Source organism: Notechis scutatus, chromosome 5, assembly GCF_049901735.1.
Source record: "Notechis scutatus isolate UNSWTSFEM ecotype Mainland chromosome 5, rNotScu1.2, whole genome shotgun sequence".
NCBI classification, from domain to species: domain Eukaryota; kingdom Metazoa; phylum Chordata; class Lepidosauria; order Squamata; family Elapidae; genus Notechis; species Notechis scutatus.
In genome coordinates this window covers 82872729-82897847 of record NC_142013.1, presented here as the reverse complement: position 1 = coordinate 82897847, position 25119 = coordinate 82872729, and the positions used below count along the sequence as shown (strand labels likewise).

At 38.5% G+C, this 25119-nt stretch overlaps 1 protein-coding gene across 1 annotated transcript; it reads right to left on the bottom strand.

The window, feature by feature from the left end:
* Position 1: 1 nt before the first annotated feature.
* IL18RAP (interleukin 18 receptor accessory protein) lies at positions 2–25119 on the bottom strand. The gene is made up of 10 exons (XM_026666954.2): positions 24973–25119; positions 22339–22609; positions 21071–21248; positions 19980–20154; positions 18105–18173; positions 13701–13815; positions 11701–11858; positions 10118–10258; positions 3118–3288; positions 2–1825 (listed from the first exon to the last, which is right to left on the bottom strand). The coding sequence occupies exons 1-10, from the start codon at positions 25040–25042 to the stop codon at positions 1458–1460; spliced, it is 1716 nt and encodes a 571-aa protein (XP_026522739.2). The 5' UTR covers positions 25043–25119; the 3' UTR covers positions 2–1457.

Here is a 25119-nt window from a genome sequence, read left to right as displayed (position 1 = left end):
TGAAGCCTTTCACTCCATTTGGAAGGAAAGAAACAATACAATTTTATGGCTAGTGGTACAATTATTGGTCCGAGACTATAACAACATAATCCACCACATGTTCTGAGTTACAAAGAATCCAGAAACAGAAATATTTGACAGGTCCACCTCCAACAGTAGTTTTTCCAGGTTTACTTACAGTGAATCATTTCTGGGTTTGGTGGCAAAAACACATCAAATGTTATGTTAGAGACACCTAATGGAAGTCACAAGACTTGCAGTCATGACTTTACAGTATGTGGTTGGAACTATCAAGAGATAGTTAACTTTTAGATATTTAACTTTTACTTGTTTATTTGTTTTGTTTCTTTGCTTTGTAGATTTCTTTTTTATTGCCTCAATTGGTTGTAATCTAAACAATATATAATATTAAACTTTGATAAAAGAGTACATTTTCATTACAGTATACAATAATAACATCAGAATGGTTTCATTACACAAACAAACAAACATTCAAATGCTGGTAGCTATATATGTAGCTATCATCTCCAGTGCATTTCATAAAAACCAAGGACTTTACAGATAATAGCCAAAACCTGGAACTGTATTTGGAAACAAATCATAGGCAATGGTAATATAAGTGGTACATTATATAGGTAGTCCTTGACTTGCAACCACAATTGAATCCAAAATTTATGTTGCTAAGTGAAACATTTGTTAAGCGAGTTTTGCTCCATTTTACGTATTTTTTCTCTCTCACCCTCTGTATATGTGTTTGTATGTCACTTTTAATACATTACAGCCAGGTGCACCTTTAAAAGGATAAATCCAAGTTAAGCCGCCCCGTCACATCCAACTGAATAGCATGTCTATAAATAAATATGGCACAAACAGTACATTTTCATTTAACATTATACAATACTGCATTAAATAATTATATTATTTTCATGAAAGACTAAAGACACAGTTCAAATGGAAACCGGAAGTGATCATCAACTTACCTAGTAGCTTACAGAGTCTACTTAGAGATGGGGAATCTGTCCAATTTGGCTTTTCCATAATGTATTTCTAATTTTTCTATGGATAAATGTGGTTCTTCCTGTTTCCATATTAGAATCATTTTGCTTCACAGTTGTAAATCAAGTGCATATTTTTCTATTACAATAAATTGTGCATTACTTCCTCCAATATGCATTTGGGATTAGGGGATAGTTTTGTTTGTTTGTTTTTGTTCAATGGGCTTTGTTTTAAAAAAAAACAACAATTGGTAACATGGGTGGCAACATTCATAGAGTTACAACTTTCAGAGTTTTAGTTTAAAGTGGCCATATTATAAATAAAATGCAAATGAATCTTTCTCAAATTCCCAACTCTACCATTTAATAATCATTTATAGCTGTGGAGAGTTTTGAAATATTGAGCTATGGTCTCTGCCATATTATACTCTACTTGCTCATCCCTTTGTTTCTCATTTTCTGTTACCAACACCAACGGTTGCTGATGGGAAATGTAGGCCACTTGTCCAAGGCACTGTTGTTATGTTTCACTGGCAAGTGATACCGTAATTTCTTCCAGAACTGCTTATTAGCTGAAGGGGAGGTAGATGTTCTCCAGGTAACCCTGGGCAAAATCCTGAGGGCTTTCCTCACCTTAGGAGATAATGAAGGTGGTTCCTGAAAAGTCTCAACTTGTACTAGGATGGGTTTCATTGTTTTATCTTCCAAGGCAGTGTTGATTGCTGCTTCAAGTTCAAAGAGAGCCTGGGTATTCTTAGCGTAGTTTGGACCCAAAATGATGATGGCCCGCCTGCTCTTTTTCATGGCACTTACAATGTCGTCAGTGTAGGCTGGCAAAAGAGAGCATGATTACTAACGTGTTTTTTTTTTCTTTTTTCACGTCTTTGAAACTATGCCTTGAACTAGAGGTATAAAGCAGTATAAAATTCAACCAAAACAATACATTCTGAAAAAGCACGCTAATTAAATCTGAGAAGTAAAACCTGAAACTCCTCCTTCTTTGCAGCTAATTGACTGTCTCTAGATCAGGATTGAGTCTGTGTTTTTTTGTATTTTCCACTGACCAATACTGTCAATGACTTTTTACAGAACCGCTGTATTTTATTCAAACTGGTCAAATCTTAGTAAATACGATTTGGGTTTGGGTTTGATTTTTACAGGCAGTCCTCAACTTATGACCCCAATTGAGCCCTAACATTTCTGTTGCTAAGTGAGACCATTGTGAAGTCAGTTTTGCCCCATTTTATGACCTTTCTTGCCATACTGGTCAAGTGAATCAGTGCAGTTGTTAAGTTACTAAACACAGTTGTTAAAGTGAATCTGGTGTCAAGCCTGAAATTGATATATGTGCAGCCATTTTAGTTAGGCTTAGTATATATTCTTTTTCTTACTTTCTCTGTGGCAGTCATGGGGGGAAGGGTTTCGGGCTTGCAACATTCCTAAGGGAGGAGGAGAGGAGATAGAGAGAGTTGTTTAAGCTAGGTATTTCTTCTTCCCGTGGGAAAATGAGCTATCCATGCTTAGGCCCCTTGAGGTGGAGATTTATGACATGAAGCAATGTTGAATAACTTTTATTGGAGAATGTGACTTTTGGGGATTGTTTCTAAATTCTAGTATTGTGGGGTAATTCCGGGTTGTGTCAGATCTGGAATTACCACGGACTTGCCAATTTGATCCTTTCCTAAATAAAAGAATTGCCTTGGAAAATGGACTTTGTTTTATTCTTTTTAAATGGATTTCATCACTTGGAAACCTGACATCTGGCTTCACCGTTGACTTTGCTTGTCATAAGGTCGCAAAAGGGGATCATATGACCCTGAGACACTGCAACTGTCATAAATATGAATCAGTTGTCAAGCCTCTGAATTTTGATCACAAGATCATGGAGATGCTGCAGTGGTCGTAAGTGTGAAAAACAATCCTAAGTCACTTATTTCAGTGCCACTATAACTTCAAATGGTCACTAAATGAACTGCTGTAAGTCAAGTACTACCTGTATTTGCAAATGATGCTAGGTTTAACATCACCCTGACACGAGGCTGTCTCTTTTCTATGATGGAAAGTATTGATGCAGCTATTTTATTTTAGCTATTGTATGAAATCAAAGAAATAAATAGTATACCTCCACCTGGAAGGATGTCTCTTTCTGTAAGACATAGCTTATATCCATAATCGTGTTCTAAAATGAGTGGAAGAAATTCTAGAGCCAACTGCTCCTCAATGCATGGTTCTTGGTTGGCTTCAGTGAACTCCGGTTTTGCATAGGAGACAAAAGCATCAAATTCCTTCCAGTCTAAAAATAAATGAATTAATTAAAATAATGACAATGAAAAGAAGCAAATGGGCATTGAAATTTAAAAAGGAGGAAGGAGAGGAGAAGCAAAGGAGAAGGAAAGGAAAATCTTTCCTAAATCAGAGAGATGGAGAGAAATGTTTTGTTTGAATTGGCCATTACCACCATGTTTACTCAGACAATGCGAGGAAGATCAGGGAAAGCAGAGATATTCTGGCAACAGTGTGCTTATGTAAATGGGTGTATTTTATGAGTATCCCTTTGTGTGTAAGTCTGTATAAGAAGTAAAAACAGCCACCATAGCTAGGGTATCTTTTCATATCACCATAGCTAGGGTATCTTTTCATATCAAAACCGTATTAAATGTTGTGTTAGACAAACCATCCTACATATGTAGATGAACTATATTCAGTGGGTAGATGAGATGAGAAAACTGACCTAGATATGGATTTCAACTTATTTTTATACAGAGCCTCGCTATCTTCAAACAGGCTCTTACTTAATTCTTGTTATGAAAATAAAATAGTAATTAAAATAAAATAAAAAAGGCTATCTCTCATACAAAATTATTTTCTTATTCTAATTCCTTATTTACAAAATCTGACTCATGAAAATAACACTGAAGTTCCAAATGAAAATTTCATAACTATCAAACAAATATACATGCCTTTTCTTTCATACAAACTATGTACCTGCAATGGTGGCACAGAGTATTGCAGGCTAATTCTGCTGATTGCTGGCAGTTCAAGTCTCATCCTTACGAGCAGTGATTCAAAATTTTACTACCAGTTCTGTGGGCGTGACTAGGTGGGCATGGCTAGGTGGGCGTGGCCAGGTGGTCATGTGACTGGGTGGGCATGGCTATGTGGTCATGTGACTGGGGAGTCAAAAGTATTTTTTCTTTTGCAGCAACCCCCTGGGTTTTTGGCCTAGTGGACCTCAAGGAAGCCTGGATGCTGAAAAAAAGAAGCATTTTGAAGCCTTACAAGGTAAGTACAACAGCAAAGAGGAGGGATCAGCTGTGCTGCGCGATTTAGATTAGCTAGAAAGCAAGAAATCCAACGATTTCCTGCTTTCTAGCTAATCTAAACCGTGCACCACAGCTGGTTGTCGCCCAGCTGATCATCGGAAATATCGGTTTAGCTGAACCGGTAGCATTTTTTTACTACTGGTTCACCCGAATCGGTAGCTTCTTTTTACTATCGGTTAAGGCAGGGGTGGGCAAACTTTTTGGCTCGGGGCCGCATTGACTTTTAAAATTTGACAGACGGGCCGGGTCAGCAAAAGATTTTTTGGGAATTGCCCCCTTCCCCCTCTTCTCCTCCTTCCCCTCCCTCGGAGGCCCCTGAGTCAGGAGTTGCTACCGCCGGCGCGGCTCCGCGCGGCTCCAGTCCGCGTTGCCTCGGGAAGGAAAGGCAAAAAGGAAGAGCCGCGGCGGTGCTTTGCAACGGGAGCAGTGGCACCGGAGGCTCAGGCTCAGCAGCTCCTGGTTTTGCCTTTTCCTTCCCAAGGCAATGCAGGACTGGAGCCGCACGGAGCTGCGCCGGCGGTAGCAACTCCTGACAGCCCCAGCCGGACACCTGAGTGGAGCCCGGGCGAAACTGCCTGTTGCTGCTGCCGGAGCACCGCCGGGTCGCCTCCTCCAAGCAGCCTGCCCGCCCACCGGGCTTCCCTCTGCCGCGCGCTCGGGGCCAGGCGCGTGCGCCCGCGAGTTACAAGGAAGCCGAAAGTTGCTGGGAAGTTGCTCGGGTGCTGGGAGCAGGCTTTTAAAGTGCCGCCCGAGCAAAGTTTAAGCAGCCCGCCCGCGGGCGGAATCCTTCCTGCTCCTCGGCGGAAGACGCTCCAGCCTGCAAACTTTACCTTTGCAAAGCCCTGGAAGCCCCGGAAACCCGAGCAACTTCCCAGCAACTTTTGGCTTTGTTTTAACTCGCGGGCGCTCGCGCCTGGCGGAGGGGAAGCCCGGAGCCTCCTCCAAGCAGCCTGCCTGCCCGCCCACCGGGCTTCCTTCCACCACGCGGCTCGGGGCCAGGCGCGAGTGCCCGCGAGTTAAAAGGAAGCCGAAAGTTGCTGGGAAGTTGCTCGGGTGCTGGGAGCAGGCTTTTAAAGTGCCGCCAAGCAAAGTTTAAGCCTGGAAGCCCCGGAAATCCGAGCAACTTCCCAGCAACTTTCGGCTTCATTTTAACTTTGCGGCGCGCGCCGCCCCAAGCCGCACGTGCAGCCCGCTCCAAGCAGCCCGCCCGCCTGCCGGGCGGAACCCTTCCCACTCGGCGGAAGACGCTCCAGCCTGCAAACTTTGCCTTTGCAAAGTTTAAGCCTGGAAGCTCCGGAAATCCGAGCAACTTCCCAGCAACTTTCGGCTTTGTTTTAACTCGCGGGCGCTCGCGCCGCTCCGAGCCGCACAGCAGCCCGCTCCAAGCAGCCCGCCCGCCCGCCGGGTGGAACCCTTCCCGCTCCTCGGCGGGAAGCGCTCCAGCCTGCAAACTTTGCCTTTGCAAAGCCCTGGAAGCCTGAAAACCGAGCAACTTCCCAGCAACTTTCGGCCGTTTTAACTCGTGGGCGCTCGCACCTCGCCCGAGCCGCACGACGGAGGAAAGCCCGAGCGCCACCGGGTCGCCTCCTCCAAGAAGCCCGCGGCTCGGGGCCAGGCACGAGCGCCCGCGAGTTAAAACGAAGCCGAAAGTTGCTGGGAAGTTGCTCGGGTGCTGGGAGCAGGCTTTTAAAGTGCCGCCCGAGCAGGACCGCTGAGCCGGGAAACAAGGCACCAAGGCAGAGCAAGGCTCCACCAGCAGCGGCCCAGCTTTAGGTGGCTCCAAGCAGCCCGCCCGCCCGCGGGTGGAACCCTTCCGCTCCTCGGCGGGAAGACGCTCCAGCCTGCAAGCTTTGCCTTTGCAAAGTTTAAGCCTGGAAGCCCCGGAAAAAAGGGGATCGGCGGGGACTCACCTTCGGAGAGGTCGCACTCGAAGGTGATTTCGAACTCCCAGCCGAGGCCTTTGCAAATTTCTTTTCTTTCCTACCCTAGATCGCTCTGCACTGTTTTGCAGCTTTGGGGCCACGCAGCACAGGGCAATACGCCACGCCCAGCGATTTTTTGGGGCGGGCCGGATTGGACAGACCAATGGCAGCGATTTTTTTCAGGGCGGGCCGCATTGGACAGACCAACCGGGCCGGATGTGGCCCGTGGGCCGTAGTTTGTCCACCCTGGGTTAAGGTAAACCGGGCCAAACCGGGCCAAACCGGAAGCATTTCACCTCTGCTTATGAGGTCAGTAAAATGAGGACTCAGAATGTTGGGGGCAATATGCTGACTCTGTAAACCTCTTAGAGAGGGCTGTGAAACACTATGAAGTGGTATTACTACTGCTACCTGCAAACAATGTCCAAAAGTCATAATTTGCCCACAACATTGTGCCTTACTGGACAAAGAGGGCATTAAACCAAGGTTTCTGAAATTTCAAGCACTCTAGGATGCCACAGTATTCTTTGACTTAAAATACGCTGATCTATCTCACTGGAAAATTGTACCATTTTTCATTTTACCAGCAGAGGCTGCTTTAAAACAAATTCTGTAAGCCATCTGAGCAGTGAGTTAACAATTGCATCAATATTCTTAATACACTAATGGTCACACATTCTGATCTTGGAGCATTTTCTTATAGAAAATGAAGTGATTCCCATATCTAGGCTAAAGTACAGCATGCAGAACATGTAAATGGGCACAGAGCACCAGTGCTCAGAAATTGCAGACAGAAAAGTTATGAATGGCAATTTGTAACACACAAAAATCAAAGCATTTTATATACATACATACATACATACATACATACATACATACATACACAAATTTTATTCAGTTTTTCACATAAAAACAAAAATCTCTTTTTAGTGGACAACATATTTCCGGGTCATCACCTTTAGATACAAATATGACAAAAGCATTTTATATTGACTGTATAAGAATCTTGTGCAAATAATATTAGCAAACAGTTATGATTGCTATTTATGAAATTTATTATGGATACCCAGTCCAAAATTTATCCAAACATAAAATTACAAAATGTGTTAAAAGCATGAAATAAACAAGATAGCCTAGACTAAAAACAATCATACTAATAAAAAACAACAGGGATTTCACAGGCACACTAATTCAAGGCATGTGCACAGAGCCAAATCTTAAAATCCTTCCAGAATCCCAGAAGACTGGGCACCAATCCTATCTCTGGAGGGATGTAACTCTAGCGAGAAGGAATAACATCACAGAAATCACACTTCCTTGATCCCACAAGATAATAATATTTAATGGAGAGATGTAAAATGCAGCCTCTCTGCCTGAATGAACAACACAGGCAGAAACAATTGGAGATTGGCAATTCTTCAAATAACATAGACCTATGCCATGAAGAGCTTTTGAATTGCATCCAGAAGTCAACTAGCAGCAAACATAGTTCATATCACAGTAATAATACATGGACATAAGAACAAAGGCCTGTTACCATCTGCACTGCTGCATTTTGAATCAGCTGTAGTTTCCAGATGAGCAATTCTATGTAGAACACATCTACAGTATAAGATTCATATTCTTCTTAATCCTATTTTTTTATCACACGATTTGGACTATCGGTGACTTCTTAAGTTTCAAGAAGTTGTTTAATCACCCTTAATCAACCTGGTACTCTCCAACTAGGTTTGGGCTTCAGCTTGCAGAATTCACAGCTATTTGACGTTTTAACATATCTAGACAGTACTCAATATTTAAATCTACGTCAGAGCCTGATAGTTTAATTTTGAACTGATCTATGCTATGTAGATATATTTGTAAGGTGACCAACCGTCCTCCTTTAGGGAGGACAGTCCTCCTTTTGTAAGTTCTGTCCTCCCTTGAAAAGTGTCCTCCTACATGTCCTCCTTTTTGATATTTGAAGACTAATCTGTAAATCTCCATATTTGATCGATGTTGATCCGATCCGTTGTGTGTGATGTGACGTATTTGTATTTGACATGACGATTCATCAAGGCTCAGTACAGTATGGCAAGATGCGATTATGAGACGCATGCGCTCCACACAGGAGAATTGTTTTGAGAGAGTATGCCATGCGCAAGAGTGCACTATGTGCAAGAGTGCGCCGTGCGCAAGTGGCTTTGTTTTTTTCTTCAATTTATTTGTGTTCTCCTTTTCATTGTAAAAAAGTTGGTCACCTTAATATTTGATTCAAATTCCTGCTTATCTCTGAAATTTGGGGCATAAACTTTTCAAACTGGTGAGTTATAAGCAAAAAAATTGCCATGTTAATGCTAAGTGTTTATGAATGTGTGTGTATGCATATTGTGTGCAGGTTTGTCTATAAAAATTATCACTTTATTTTTTATCTTTCACTTCTTAATTCTGTACATTTTTAATTCCATAGATCACTGATGAGTGTTTGTTCTATATTCACAGCTGGCTTATCAAAAAAAAAAAAAAATCAGAATTGTTTGACAATAAGAACACAAGAAATGAAATATTTTTAGTTACCAGCTCCTTTCAGGTATCCGAAAATTTATTATACAACTCACTTTTAAAACTGATCATATACTTTTATTATAAAAATAGCTATATAGAAAGTTTTATCTTTAGCCTGAAAATGAGAAAGAAACTTTTTTTAAAAAAGGATCAAAAGAATGTGGAGGGGGGCATGAAAATTCTCTTTTTCCTTTTTTTAGAAAATGAAAAGTTTTGACCTACATTCATTTCCTGAATTTAATACCTCTGTGGTAAACTAATATTTAAAAACATCCTCATTAACAGGATTCTATAACAGCCGTGTGTATGTATCTAGGCCAGGGGTGTCAAACTCACGGCCCATCGGCTGGATACGTCACATGATGGTCCCGCCCCGCCCCAGTTTAACGAAGAGGGGGAAAGTCCCAATATGTCACATGACAACACTGTGACAATTCTTCCCTCATTCTTTGTTCTCTTTTTCTCCAATATTTTTATGAAATCTGCCCAATGTTTCCCTATTGTCTCTGTTTCTAAAATTACAATTCAACTACAGTATTTTATTTATAGTTTTTATTTTGTTCAATGATGTCATATGGTAACATTTGAAATGTTTGAAAGTTGAAGCTTCCATTAACTGAATTTAATAAAAGAAATGGAAAAAAGAGTTCATCAGATTTTTCAGATGACTTTGATAAAGATTTGCTTCCTGTGTATTTAAAATGATTATATCTAGTTTTAAGAAATGTGGGTGTGTGCAGTGTTTTGGTTTGGGTTTTTTCTGGTACCGCCTGATTCATTCTGAAAATTCCATCCTTCCTAGGACTAACTTTCCCTAATTTTCCTTTACCATATCTGACTGATGAGTTATAAGTTGATACTTAAGGGCTTATTAATAATCATTTCTTTCCAAATGATGACTAAATGCTACTATTTGAATTTTATAGAATATTGTTGAATATTGTTGCAGTATACCTCTGCTTTAGGAATGGGGGTGAGAGGATTTGAAACATGGTTTCTTACATTTCAATCCAATATTTCATTCACTGGGTCAAGAGAGATGTTTAATTCTACAAACAGAGATTCTTATAAAAATATTTTGTATACATTGTATTAGTATTCAGTATTTGGGAATGGGTTGTTGAGATCCCAATATGTCAAGTTAAGATACTTAGAAACAATGGGTGAAGTAGGAGCAAATGTAGGTAAGTTGAGAGAGAGAGAGAGAGAGAGAGAGAGAGAGAGAGAGAGAGAGAGAGAGAGAGAGAGAACTGTTAAGAACCAGTAGAATTGACCAATCTTCTCCCATTAGTAAATTGGCCAATAAATGCTATCGTAAATCAAATGTACTTACCACTCAGAGTTTCATCTTTGGCTAGGTAATTCCGATAGAACAATACAAGTTCGATCCAGTGCCTATAAACCAGCAGGCCTCCTGAAACCCCTCCAAGTAGTATAATAATAGTGCCACACAAAATAAGCAAGAAAAGGATTGCTAAGGAGAAAAGAGAAAAAGAGAAAACATAATAGAAAATTAATGATTAATAGTAAAGTTTAAGATGAAATATGACAGTCGGAAAAAATATGATGGATGGTAACCTGAACTTGTCCACTGGAGAAATAGATGTATTTCAAAGAGCAATAAATTTTGTTTGGTTGAAGAATACACGTTTATATCACAATCACATGAGGTAGTTCTATTCAGGTGCATCAGCAAACTGTACTTCCATTCATATAAATATCCAAAATCCAAAACTTATAGAGGTGTCCATGAAGGCTTAGACTTAAGACCTTAAACTCTTCTATTTTAGGCAAACAGTTAGAAGATCTAAATCCACTTAGATTTAGATCCTCTTTTGTGGATTGGAATTTTTTATTTCTTTAGTACTAGATTTCAGTCAATTTATTGCAGCCTGAATTTCACTAATTACCATGCAACATCTGCGAAAAGACACAAGAAGTGCAGTGGCTTGCTTTTCTATCAGAATTTTTGAGACAGAAAAGAAAATCACAATAAGCCGCTGTATTTCTCTAGAATCCATTAAAGTATGGCAAATGGTTGATGCCTTAGAACTCCAGTTAGTTGTTTTGCAATTTCTGATATACTGAAGATAAAACCTGAAGTAAACTAAATCTATCTATAGTTAATGCTGTGGTGACAGTTGTTCACAAGATCCTCAAGAACTCTTAACTGCCTTCAAGGAAGATTGTTTAATTTTATCCAAGATAAATATATTTAGCTGTGGAATTTTCATCTGATAAGCCAGATATAGGTAGTCCTCACACACCACATACCAATCACAACTTAGTCATTATGCAAAGCAGTCACTGAGTGAAACTGAAATACTGCTTATGATCTAATTTTGAAATTGTTTTGCTTCACATACCTGTGAAGGTTGTAAAGGTGAGGATTGATTGCAAAGTTACTTTTCCTCACTATCTTAATTGTGAATGATTGCTAAAAAAAAGGCAGTCATTAAATGAGGACTATCTGTATTTCTTCGTAATGCATTGCAGAAGAGAGAAAGAAAGAAAGAAAGAAAGAAAGAAAGAAAGAAAGAAAGAAAGAAAGAAAGAAAGAAAGAAAGAAAGAAAGAAAGAAAGAGGGGAGGTGGGAGGGAGGAAGAGAGGAAGGAAGGAAACCTGTTGTCTTCTTGTCATTCACAATCTAACTTCACAGAGACCTGGCAGCCCTTTTTATAGACTCTGCATTTGAATATATGGATTCATTAGAAAATATTGTGTTGGTGAAGGACAGCAGCTATCACAGTATGGCATGAGAAACTGGAACTGTTTTTATAATAGGAAATTGAGACTAAGGCTCATGAAATTCATGCAGATGTTTACCCCATAAAATAATAGGTCAGGAAACCAAAGAAAAATGTTAATGAGGTCAAGTAGAGTAGTGATATTATCTTAATGTTTTGACAGTTTTACCTTTTTCTGTTTGCCTCTTAAGTTTGATCACTCCAGTAGCATTCCCAATAGAATTTTGGGCCAAGCAGATGAAGTGGCTGTTTAGATCTTCTTCAGTTACTTTTATCAGTTTGAAGGTAAGAGAAAAAGTTTCTCCATCCAGTCCCTGTGGATGAACTCTAAAAAGAATAATGTTCTCATCAATCATCAGTCATGCTCCCATCCATGTGCAGACATTTGCAGCTTTTCATGATACCCAAGAACAAATATTTTAAATATGTATAGAGCATTCTTTCTATGTCAGAATAAAAAATTTAAAATAAAAATAAAAAAAAGAAATAAAAAAGAATAAAAAATTGTGGCAGTCGCATCTACCAGTCACATTGAAACTCTTGGTTTTTTTGTTTTTTTTTTAACAAGAAAGAACTCTACCCTGTTTCTCCAACAATATGGCCTCCCCCAATAGGAAGTCCCAGCATGTTTTATAGGCATGAAATGAAATTAAGCCCCTCCCCCCAAATTAAGGCCTATATTAAAACATGCGAAATGGGCGGGAATGGTGGGGGGGCTTGCTGTTAGGAAGTACTTTTGTTGCACACCCGGATATGGTGCTGCCTGCGTTGACCCCAATACGAAGTGCCCCACCAACGCCGAGGTCAACATCCAAGCCATCGCCGTCCGCCCGCCCAAAGATGAAAGGTGGGGGAATTAAGTCACGCCCCGAAAAGACGGCCTAGCCATTTTTTCGGGGCTCAAAAAAAAATAAGACCCGGCCTTATTATATGAGAAACACGGTATTTATGTTTGGTCAACACGGTTTTCCAGAAGCCACTTCATGAATCTACCACTCAAATACTAATATATTTCTTCTATAACCCATCATTCCAGTAAGAATCTTAATATGCGAAGCACTGACCCATTTTATATAAATCCCCCCAATTCCTATAGCTAATTCATATGTTACAGAATATATGCAACTGATTAAAGCTAATGAAAAATTAAGCCCCAAACAAGCTTGCTAAACTAAATGACTAACCTTAGAAAAAGTTATGGACCTAAAATCAACAAACCACATTAGGATTTAGCAAGATATGAACTGAGGGATAATGCACATGATTGTTCTGCATTGCCCAGAGTTGCTTTTTGAGAGATGGCTAGCTATATAAATTTCATAGATGAGAGAGAGAGACAGAGACAGAGAGAGAGACAGAGACAGAGACAGAGAGAGAGAAAGAGAGAAAGAGAAACATAATAGGCCACAATCCTATGCTTCTGACCCTGTAATTTGCAAATTTTAATTTCATAATGTACCTACTAAAACATGCTGACTTCTGCATGTACATATACCTTTCTGCTTGCTATATTTATTTGCAAGTATAAAAAATGAACAAGCAAGAAACCCAAAGTCCTTTTTAACTGCAAAAATAAAAGAAGAATTAAGGGTCCGCAGAGTAGGGCAAGTTAAAGAAAATTAAGATGGCAACAGAGAATGTACTGGATTTTTTTTTTTAATTGTAATTTCATCTGCAGTTTCATAGTGGTAAATGTATAAGAAGACATATACAGTATTTTATGTCTGAGATGCAGAACAATTTCCATACTGATGACCACATTTTGTCTTTGAATAACATGTCAGAAATCATGCCTCCCAAAACCTGTGATGGTTTTTGATGATTAAAATCCTTTTAAAAAATTAATAATTAATATTTGGGATTTAAAAACTGGATTTCATCTAACTGAGATTAAAAGTAACTTTGATTACATTTAATCTAATTACTCAGATAATAATATTATTATTACTCATAATAATATAATATTAAAAAGTACATTTCGATGACAACTTTGGGAAATGCATCTAAGACCTCCAAGGAGCACCTGGACTCTTAGAATTTCAGATAGATAATCACTGGTCTACAAATTTTGGGAAATTCTCTCTCCTCTCCTCTCCCTTTCCCTCCCCTCCCCTCCCCCCCCCTCTCTCTTCTTTTGTTTCTTTCAATTCAGACACTTTCTTTCCCTACCTCTCTTGCTGTATCAGTTGCTTGCTTTTACTGGTTTCTCGGTACCACTCCAGTGAGGAGGAAACATTCATTTCAAAACCAAATTGTGCTTTGCATTCAAGATCAATCGGTTGACCTTAAAAAACAAAGATGAAGGTGGGGAAAAACAATATGCATATTTTCCATGGATCTGAAAATATTTAGAGTACTTTGTAAATGGTTATGAGATTCTTTATATACGACTTGAAAATCCACAGATTATTAATATTAAGTAGCGTATACAAAGGGTCTTCAAAAATAACACGTGTAACTATGGTCTATTTTACACAAAAACAAATCTTGTTACATCGTAAAGACTAGTATATTTACTATTTTCATCAGATTTCATCACACACTATTTCCAATTTAACTTTCATGCATTTGGTGGAAAGGAGGTGATATTGAAGCACATAGGATAATAATTATACTAGGTGTGTGTGCGTGCGTGTGTGTGTGTGTGTGTGTGTGTAAGACTTGATTCCTAGCAACTGCTTGGACACTTGAAGTACTCTTGGCAAGGTTTTTCAGAAGGATTTGCCATTTCTTGCTTTTTATGGCTGTGAGAGTGTGAACGGCTTCATACCTAAAATGGGATTAGAATTTACAAAATTCCAGTTTGTAGCCTGATGCCTTAATACACCAAATTATATATCTCCTAATAGGTTTTAACAGTGACATATTTGAAAAATGTTGCATTTGATATGATAGAATAGAATAAAATAGAATAGAATAACAGAGTTGGAAGGAACCTTGGAGATCTTCTAGTCCAACCCCCTTCCTAGGGAGGAAACCCTATACCACTTCAGATAAATGGTTATCCAACATCTTTTTAAAAACTTCCAGTGTTGGAGCATTCACAACTTCTGGAGGCAAGTTGTTCCAATGATTAATTGCTCTGTCAGGAAATGTCTCCTTAGCTTTAAGTTGCTTCTCTCCTTGATTAGTTTCCACCCATTGCTTCTTGTCCTGCCCTCAGGTGCTTTGGAGAATGATAAATGTGTGTCTTCTAATGTAATATTATGGATACATATTAAATAGAACAAATTGCTATAGAATAATAATCTATACATTCCTGTTATGGTGTGTGGGAATGAGTTTAGGAGAAAGGACAAAGAGCTGCAGATGGCAATGGTTAGATAAGAGGCAGTCCACAGAAGTAATGGGACATGGCAAACTTCTCAGAAGGGATCCTTTTGAGGGACCCTTCTAGTTTCATGGACTATAAAGATGAAAGGTACTTTTGGATTTCCAAAATTATGTTACGTTTCAATAAAGATAGAGTTAGTACTCCAGGTTCTTGCCTGGACTACCTTGAAGGGTGAACAATTCCACAAACCAGAAAGTCAAACATCTGTCATTTTTTAAGACAAAAATATGTTGTACATAGATAGTGGGAAGAAGGGTGCCAAATGGGACCTTTGAATGAGGAATTTATCAATTAAAATGGCTGCACAAAAGACACTAACCTACATTTTAACTAGTCTAAATCTTAAAAAAAAAGTTTTCCCCAGAAAGATCATAATCAGAGGTGGTATTCAACAGGTTCTGACCAGTTCTGGAGAACCGGTAGCGGAAATTTTGAGTAATTCAGAGAACCGGCAAATCCCACCTCTGACTGGAGATTTTACAGTATCCTTCCCCTGCCACGCCCACCAAGCTACGCCCACAGAACCAGTAATATAAAAAAATTAATCCCACCACTGTTTAAAACATAATGTCTAGCCCCTCAAAATTCTGATAATATACTCTTGAATCCATACACTGCAATAGTTCTACCAAATTCATATCATTAAGCTACTGTTATTAACTGGTGAATGTACATATGGAAACCAGCTGGGAGTTAGAATTGTAACTTTTCTCACTTCCGGTTTGTCGGCTTCGGCAGCGGCAGGGATTCGCGATCCTGCGCGATCCCTGTTGCGCTAGCCGTCTTGGTGCCTCCGATCCGGACGGGTTTGGAGGCTAAGGTTGCCCCGTAGAGGCAGCCGAAGATAGGAGGGATCTGGACAGGGGGTTGGGGTTTTCGCAGACCCCTTCCCCACCCGGCTTAACCCTCTTTTCTCAAGGCGGTGGAGCGGCGGTCAGCAATGGCTGCCACAAAGAAGCTGACAGCTGGATAAGATTGTGCTGGAGGAAGAAGGAGAAAGTTCTGAAGCGAAAGTTTTTTGGCTGAACTGGGACTATAAGATACAAGTAATATCCTGAAAATCCTGATTTTTTGAAAGATACTTTGTTTCCAGAAGAGATTTACAAGCGGCGAGTGAAAGTGCTTAAAGAGAAAGTTTACTCTCCTTCCACATGGATTTAACAAATGGATATTGAAAATCCTGCTATTTTACAGAAGGTAAAATTTAAAGCTTTCTGTTATAAGTGGGAAGGGAGAGGACAAAAGGAAAATTTTTATTAAGATTTTGTTGGAGGAGATGCCTGGAAGATTTTGAGATTGGAAGTTAATTGCAATAAGACTTTAAAATACAGATTGGGTTTTTTTCCCCTTGCCAATTGATATTACCCCAGGAAGAAAAAGTGTGAAGAACTTTGTGCTCTGTTTGGATTGTTTGATGACTTTGGGATTTTGGGGAATTGTTTCAAGCTTTGAATTATCTTGGTTGTTTTAAGAAGAAGAAGAAGAGAAAAAAGAAGAAGAAAAGGTTTATAATGGCTTTATCTGTTGATGAACTGAGAGAGGAATATGGTAAAATAAAAAAAGAAGGTAAAGACGGTGTGAGAGAAATTTTTCGCTTTTTAGAAATGGCGCTTGCCACCTATCAACAAACACAGCAGCAATTAATGGAGGAAGCGGAAGAGGAGGAAGAAGAAGAAGAAGAAGAAGAAGAAGAAGAAGAAGAAGAAGAAGAAGAAGAAGAAGAAGAAGAAGAAGAAGAAGAAGAAGAAGAAGAAGAAGAAGAAGAAGAAGAAGAAGCCATCTTTAACGAGTTTACAAAGTTGATTAAAAAGGACATAAGATTTAAAAAAATATCCAAGAAAGAGAAAAATAAGATGCAAAATCAATACAATGTTAGAAAGCAAAAGAAAAGAGAAATAGAACAGAGAGGGGAAGCTAAGGGGGGTAAAAAGACCAGATGGGATAAGATAGGAAGGAAGAAGGGGGGGAAAAGCCACAAAGGTATGAAACAAGATGTGGAAAAGAAATCTTTTTTTAGGGATAATGGGTAATGCATAACTTTGTTCCAAAATGTTTCTGCAAGGTACATGATAGTATTGTAGTATTTGTATTAGAAATAGAAAATTAGAATTTTATAAGACTTAAGTAAAGATTAAAACATTAAAGGTTTAATAATGATAGATTTTAAGATTTAATAAAATATTAAAAGGAATGTTTAAAATATTTAGTTTAAGTATAGAGTTTAATTGACTATTGTGTGGATGTTTGTATGAATTTATTATTATGGTATTTGTTTTTGAAATAGATAATTGGAATGCTATGAGATTTAATGTTTAATTATATATTTAATTACTTTATGGATTTACTATTTTAGTAAGTAGAATGTACTAAGCAGAATTAGATAAGGAACTAGGTGTTACCTTAAATGTAAATTTAGGGGAGCGATGGAAAGGCATCATACTTCGATTAGTGATTTCAGGAGAAATCTTTTTTTTTTCTAATATGAATGAGATAAATGGATAATTGGAAAAGAATGGACAAAAGATACAAATATAATGATTTGGAAAGCGGGGAGAAGTTATAATGAAGATATAGAAGGGTAATAAGATAGGTAATGGCATATAAGTTGAACATGAATTTAATTGAAGTCCATACAAAGAGAGGTAATCCGGGGCCAAGCTACTTTTTAAAAAGAAGTTTTATGTTTTTGTGTTTTGTGTGTGTATCTTTGATTGAGATTTAATAAAACCTTGGGAGAAAGCGAGAAGAATATTTGTAAACAAGGCAGAGGGAAATATGAATATGATGAGTATAAAATGGATAAATATAGAAGAAATGTAATTGAATAAGACCAAAGAGAAATAATAAGAAATCTGCTAAAAAATATTTAAGTGGAAATGGGATATATTAGAATTATATTGTATAAAACAATGTTTTATATGCCTTGTAAAAATTTATAATGGAAAGAGGTTTAATGTCTTTAATGTCTAATGATGCTTTGTTTGTCTTCAAAATTAATAAAATTTGTTTAAAAAAAAAAGAATTGTAACTTTTCTCCAACTTTTCAGAATAGAATCTTGCTGTTTTGCTAAAACAATAGGCAATCTGTGATTTATATCATAAAATAATTAATCCAAGAGTACCTACAGCTAGTCCATTTTCACTAAAATTAAGCTCTAGCTTAGAGTGGAATGCAGTCAATGTAAGATACTTATTGTCTCATAGGTTGCAAAATAAATGTGAAAATTTAATTATCTTACCAATTTCTACTTCAAGGGTCATCCCATCACTCGGATTCAAAACCTTTGGAGGATGGATAGTGTCTTTTGCTAAAACATGAAAAACGGTGTGTTAGAAGTTAAAAATAATAATTAGGAAATAAAAGAAAATATATGTAGCTCGGGTTTTAGATTTTGGTAGTGGTTTGCTCTCCAAACTTGTTTCAATTTAATTTCTGAACATTTCATTATCAGACTAGGTCATATCATCAGCAGGATTTTCTTGGCCTATTCCTCTTTAGCTTGTATATGCCTTGTGTGCCGGTGTGGTCAGCTTGTTGTGTGATTGGTTGTTCATTTGAAACCATCAAAGTTGCAACAAACCTTCTCAATTTGATTGGAAAGGAACAAAAATTATTGGCCATGCCAACATCCGCCATACACGTGAATTTATTGAAGCCTGGTATTCTACCATAGGAACAATTAACAAACATATTGATCTAATCCAGCATAGGACTACATAAGAAACCAGACCATTTGAATGACCAATCAACAAGAGTACCAATCAGCTGCTCTGAATTTAAATATAGCTTCAAACAAACAACCAGTCACATGACCAACTGACACACTGGCACACAATGTTATGTTGCCCTACTTTTGACGTCTCAACCAAGTAGCAGAAGAGTTATTTCCATAGGCCTGATAGATAACAGATTTTTGAAATCAAGCAGAGAGCAAAGAAAAACTATTTGCTTATATAAAATAAAAATAATGATTTTTTTGAAGTATTTCCTAGTAATGTCCAGTCGTTTCTGACTCTAGGGGGTGGTGCTCATCTCCATTCTTGGTTGAGGGAGCCAGCATTGTCCAAAGATATTTCTGGGACATATGGCCACCATGACTATAAGCTGTTCCCATCAAAGTGATACCTATTTATCTACTCATGCTTTCAAACTGCTAATGGGCAGGAAATTTCCTAGTCTTCTTATACAAACACACACACACACACACACACACACACACACACTGCAAGGTAACTGGCATAACAGGGTTTAAATTGGTTCTTTTCCTTCAACAGGACTTTTTCCATATGACTTTCCACTGAAATCATCTTAGCATGCATAATTGGACTGCTATAATAATCTACCATTGCAAATTAGCTCCATCAATCTTAAACAAGAATTATCTAAATGCATTCTTGCAAAGTTTTCCAAAATAAAATTAGATCCATTTTGAAAAAGAAGTGCAATCAGTGATTTATTTATTTATTACCACATAGATCTCATTTTTTTTCTTTTTTTAAAAAAAGTTTATAAAACCCATGTTTGTATCTTCTGAGTAAATTGCTTTCAGGGAATGTTATAACTGCTTAGACCAGGGTCCCCAACCGCCGGTCCGCGGACCGGTGCACGGGCCGCGGAACAAGCCTTACCGGGCCGCTGGTTGCTGGGCGCCGCCATCTTTTTGGTAAAAAAGCAATTTTTCGTCAAAAAGATGGCGGCGCCAGCGCTGTTGGTGAGCTTTTCGGTAGAAAGCCATTTCTACCCGAAAAAGCTCACCAGAAGCGCTGGCGCGCCATTTTGTCGGCGAAAATCACTCCCTGACGTCACCGGAAGTGATTTTTCGTCAAAAAGATGGCGGCGCCCAGCTGACGCCGAACCGGGCCGGCGCCAGCTGACGCCGGAACCGGGCGCGGCGCCGAAAAGGTTGGGGATCCCTGGCTTAGACCATTCAGGAATGACAAAGATAAGCAAATAATTGAAATAGTAATTGAATATTACTATATAATTATAATTTAACAAAATTAAGAAACTCTAAATAAGACTGATATAGTATACCCTAACACCTATTTTACTGCCAGAATGTAAAGCACTACATGAAATTATTTATTATGCTGGATTATGTATAGTGACTTACAGATAACATGCACATTTAGTATTGTTCTCATTTTCCATTGTATACCATTGTCAGTCAACATGAAATCGCATGTATAAGTGCCATTATCTTTATCATACACAGAACGCAGCACTAGTTTATCATGGTAGAATTGTAGGCCAGGTCTTTTCTTTTTAAGTTTTACTTGTACTCCATTCTACAAGAAGATAAAAATGAACAACTCAAATATTATGATAGGTTGAAATGTACAAATTCACAAATTCTTCAGATATTTCATAGCAACTGGTATTCTGATCCTCAAATGAATTATAAAACTATCATGATTATCAGTCATGAAGGGTGCGATTAAAGAATTTGGATGAAAAAAAGGAGTTTTAATTTGCTTTTCTTCCTGCAATAGTCTTCCCTGTACCAGCGCACTCCAGATATGTGGCATTCCAGTTCATATGAATCCCATTTTGGTTTTGACCATGCTGGCTGGGAACTGCACAAATTGTGATCCATTATAAGCAAAGAGTGCCAGATTGTGAAATTCTATTCTACATGAAACCAGATCCTACAACCTTTCCCATCCCACCTTTCCAACAGCAATTAGCAATAACCCTTAGACTTATATGCACTTCACAGTGCTTTACAGCCCTCTCTAAGCAAGGTCACCATATTGCCCCCAACAAACTGTGTCCTCATTTTACCGACTTCGGAAAGATAGAAGACTGAGTCTGTCTTGAGCTGGTGAGGATCGAATTTCTGGCAGGTGAAAGAATTAGCCTGCAAAACTGCATTCTAACCACTGCACCACCATGGCTCTTAAAATGAAATTAAAATTAAAACTAAAGGGCTTTGTATTTGCCCATCCAGTAGCAGCACCTATAGTACCTGACCTTGGCTAATCTTGAATGTACATCCAACTATTAACAAGATCCAAAGTTGCTTAGGTTTTCAAGAAACCAGGGAATGTTAGGCTAAAAGGTTAAACTGGAGGTCAAATAAAATATTCCAGTAGAAATAGTGACAATCTCTCTATAATTTTTCAAACAAATCAAAGCTTTTTGGTGTGAAATGCACAGCAATTGAATGGATTCAAAGGAATTGTTACCTTAAAAGAAACTTACTTTGTACCATTTCACTGGTGATTGTTGAAAATTAGAGTAACAGTTTTTCCCTGGGCAACCAATGGATGTTCCTTGGTCCACGTAGAGGTAAATGTCATTTATGTTGTTAACTGAACAATTAGCCATAATTTTTGTTTGAACAGTTATTAAAATATTGACACATGGTGATATGTTATCCCTGTGTGACGCAAAAAGAAATGTCAGGTGAAATTATCCAGAGACTAATTCTGTGCAGGAAGAGAAAAAACAAATTGAATATATTGTTGAACTTGAAATGTAGAGTGGTACCTTAGTACTCATTGTTAATTGGTTCCAGAAGGTGCAATGAATACCAAAACAAATTTTTCCATATGGAATAATGTAGCGAGTCTCACGGCAGCTGACACTGACAAGTTCTAGCTTGTGATGTATCGAACAACCGATAAGTACCGGACAACATTTTCATGTTGAAATGCATTGAGTACCAAGTTTGATGAGTTTCAAAGTAGTTGAGTACCAAAGTACCATTGTATTATTAAAATATTTGAAAACAGTTATATTTATAATGTCCCAGTATATCCTAAGATTGTAGAGGGGATTTTATTTATGGAAGAAATTGACATAGAGGTTTGTAGATTTGACATGGCACAAAACGGTATGGAAAATGTGGCCTTCCCAGTTGCTTGAGTAAAAATTCCTGTTCACTATCATTGGATAGTTTTGTATCCTGGCTTATTTTTATCTTGTTCCAGAATTATATTATACAGTATCATATCATTCATAAAATTATATGGCTATGATCACACTACACAGCATACATACTCTTAATAGCTTAATAGCTTCCATTCTTTTTCTGAATTATGATTAATATAAAATGTTATCTACATGAAAAAAACATATTTTACAAATAATTAGTTGTAGATCATATCAGATTAAAATAAAAAGCCTGACTGCTATTTATTGTAGAGGTTTCGTCTACTGGCATAGTTAAAATGATTAAATAATTTAACATGTCTTTATTTATTTGTTCGTTCATTTTATTATATATTTATTTGTCAAATTTATATAGCTACCCATGTTACCCAAAGGACTCTGGGTGGCATTGGAGGATATGATCTATCCCAATTATTACCATTAATTCCCAGTTCTTTTGGATAAAGATAATTTCATGCCCAAACCACTTCTTCTATCACCACCATCCACAAATTGTTTCCAAAATAATTAAGAAATAATTGTTGGGATGGTAAAACACGAGCAAATTAGAAGCTCATTTGCACAGCACAACCAACCTTTTCATACAGATGTATATTCCAGAATGTTCGGGTTTTATTGGGTTAAACCAGAGTGAATTCCCCAAAGGAGTAGGATTGGCAGTTTTATCACTGAGGATCACAGTGGCTCCTCCATCACTGGATTGCTGGAACCACATGACATGATTTTCATAAAGAGGAGAATGGTTGTAAATTGATGTAGTGTCTTCAGATGGCAGGTCACATGATACAATAAATTTGTGGTTGCTGATGGCTCTATACCTCACATTGGTATGCTTTTTAAGGCAATCTGAAAATAATGAAAGAAGTCAGTACTATTTTTTTAAAGGACATTTTAGTTATTATATGCCTCCAGGAACATATGTAGGCCTTTGCTTTTGAGAAGCAATCGGGTTCTCAACTAGTAACAATAAGGCATCAGATTTGCCAGTGTGTGATATTTGCCAGCACTAGTTCTACAGCCATGAATAAGACAACAAGCTGCATTCCTTAAATCCTCTCAAACAGCTTGAAAACAAGCCACGAAGACCTCTGATATCAAAACCTTATTTGATGACCTGGGGCATGGCACCAAGGCAATACAGCCAGAGTTCTTTTATTAGCTCCAACTTTGCCCACAATGACCCAGTTACCTTCTGGTCTGGAGAAAAGGTCTCCCACGAACCTGCACCAGCTTTTGGTTGCAGATATTCCAGTCCAAACTGAAAACTTTAAACTATAAATCCAACAAGGCAAAATAAGGTAATAAATCCAGCAGAGCAAGATATGGAGTTCCAGAAATGAAGTAACAGGGCAGTAAATCAAACCGGTTGGGAGGATGCCAAGAACTCAGATAACTGCAGCCAACACAAGATAAACTCAATGTTTGTTCCCAACAACTGTCCCTCCCTTTAAACTTCATCCTAGGTGTGCCTTGTGAAGGGAACCAGGGCCCTTTCCTCCTTCGTAAGTCATGCAACTCACCATGCTGCTCTCTTCTCCGTTCTGCCCTGCATACCCTAGGATGAAGAGGGGGTAGGCCTTGGTCTTTCTCTGAACCCCCTCTCCCTTGTTCTACCTCTTCCCTGCTCTGCCCAGCCTGACTTTGCCCTTCCCCAGTTTCCTCCACAGCCAATGGAGCTACTCTCCCACTCTGTCAGCTGATTGTCTTCCTCCTCGGATTCAGGCTCCAACAGGGCATGACACATTGAGAACATTGTATGCCCCAAGCATCCATAGGTCATAAAATAGCAGTTCATTTCCCTCACTTTACTTGAAAAGAAAATAACATGCTTGCACGCACGCACACACACACACACACACACACGTCTTATTTCATACTGAATGAATTTGGCAGCACATAAAAGGGGGGAAACCTGATTAAGCCCCCTCTCCCAATTCCTATAAGGGGAAGCCTAAAAGCCATCATCTGCCTGGTAGATCTGAGGAGATTGTTAAAAAACTGGTACCAAAAGATGAATTAAGGCCAATGTTCAAGCAAATGAGGAAATGGTTTCCCCACAAACTATACAGCATAGCACCATTTCAAAGAAAATTCTGCAGTTTAAAATATACCACAACTATGTCAGAAAAAAATGGGTGAGTTGCTAAAAACAGATGTTGGACTAAGACTGCAGAGTCTTTACCTGATTCAGCATTAGTTCAAAGATTCCATAGATTCAACATATATTAAAGACATATTGATCTTCAATATGTCTTTAATATGCATTGAATCTATCAATCTCAATACGATCAACACTGATTGATAATGTTTCTCCAGGATTTCTAACAGGAACTTCCAGAATGATCAGGAAATGTTGGGAATTAAACTCAGATTTTTTTTTTTCAGATGAAGTGTGTTCTATGCATTTAATCTTTGAATTGAAATCTTTTTATCATCAGAGGCTGAAAAAAGATGTATAGATAGCATATTTAAGAAAAAGAAAACTCTTGTTTGCTATTCAAGACCAACTTATGAAGAGGATGCAGTTTTGAAAGGTGAATAATGACAAGAATATATGTATTCTTGAAAACGCCTTATACTGTTTATTGACATGCACAATAGATTTTTGTAGCTAACAAGAAATATACATATTCCTGACCTAGGAAGCCCTCCCTATCTGGAAATCATTAAAATCTGCTTCTGTGAAAGATATAAGATAACACTTTAGGTAGGAAAATATCTTTAAAAACAGAATCCTTTATAGTGGTCCTCTATCCACAAGTCGCGGGCCATGGCCCACTATTGCTCCGTGAGCTTTTTCGGAACCAGGCTGTGGAAGTGATCAGGGAGCATGCACACATCCCCATTTGCATGAGCAGTGGACAAGCGCAAATGGAGCTGGGGTGGGCATATTTGGTGGCCACTCAGGCAGAACCATTCTCTCTCAGTGGTGGGATTCAAATTATTTACTACCAGTTCTGTGGGCATGACTTGGTGGGTGTGGCAGGGGAAGGATACTGTAAAATCTCCAGTCAGAGGTAGTATTTGCCGGTTCTCCGAACTACTCAAAATTTCCACTACTGGTTCTGCAGAACTGGTCAGAACCTGCTGAATACCACTTCTGCCTCCCCCACTTTGCTGGAGAAGTTGGGGAGCTCTGCATTATAGGAAAGCTGAGAAGGAAACATCAAACAACGAAGATTTGCAGTAAGAGTAATGACATAGCTTACCAGTAACAGTAATATCACCAGTTTCTACTCTTGCCACAAACGATAGAAAGCACCAGAAAAAAATAAGCATTTTTTGTCTAATGTTTCATTTCTGCAGTGTTGTATCTTTGGCAGTAGACTTCAGTGGCAGACATCGAAACTCTTTTC

What these genes read in the sequence shown, in the direction of transcription:
- IL18RAP (XM_026666954.2), bottom strand. Translation starts at nt 25,042, where the DNA reads ATGCTTATTTTTTTCTGGTGCTTTCTATCGTTTGTGGCAAGAGTAGAA. An exon ending in CAAAGATGAAACTCTGAGTG is followed by an intron (nt 3,289 to 10,117) that starts GTAAGTACATTT and finishes ATTTATTTTTAG; the next exon opens with ACTGGAAGGAATTTGATGCT. An exon ending in AGACATCCTTCCAGGTGGAG is followed by an intron (nt 1,826 to 3,117) that starts GTATACTATTTA and finishes CTCTTTTGCCAG; the next exon opens with CCTACACTGACGACATTGTA.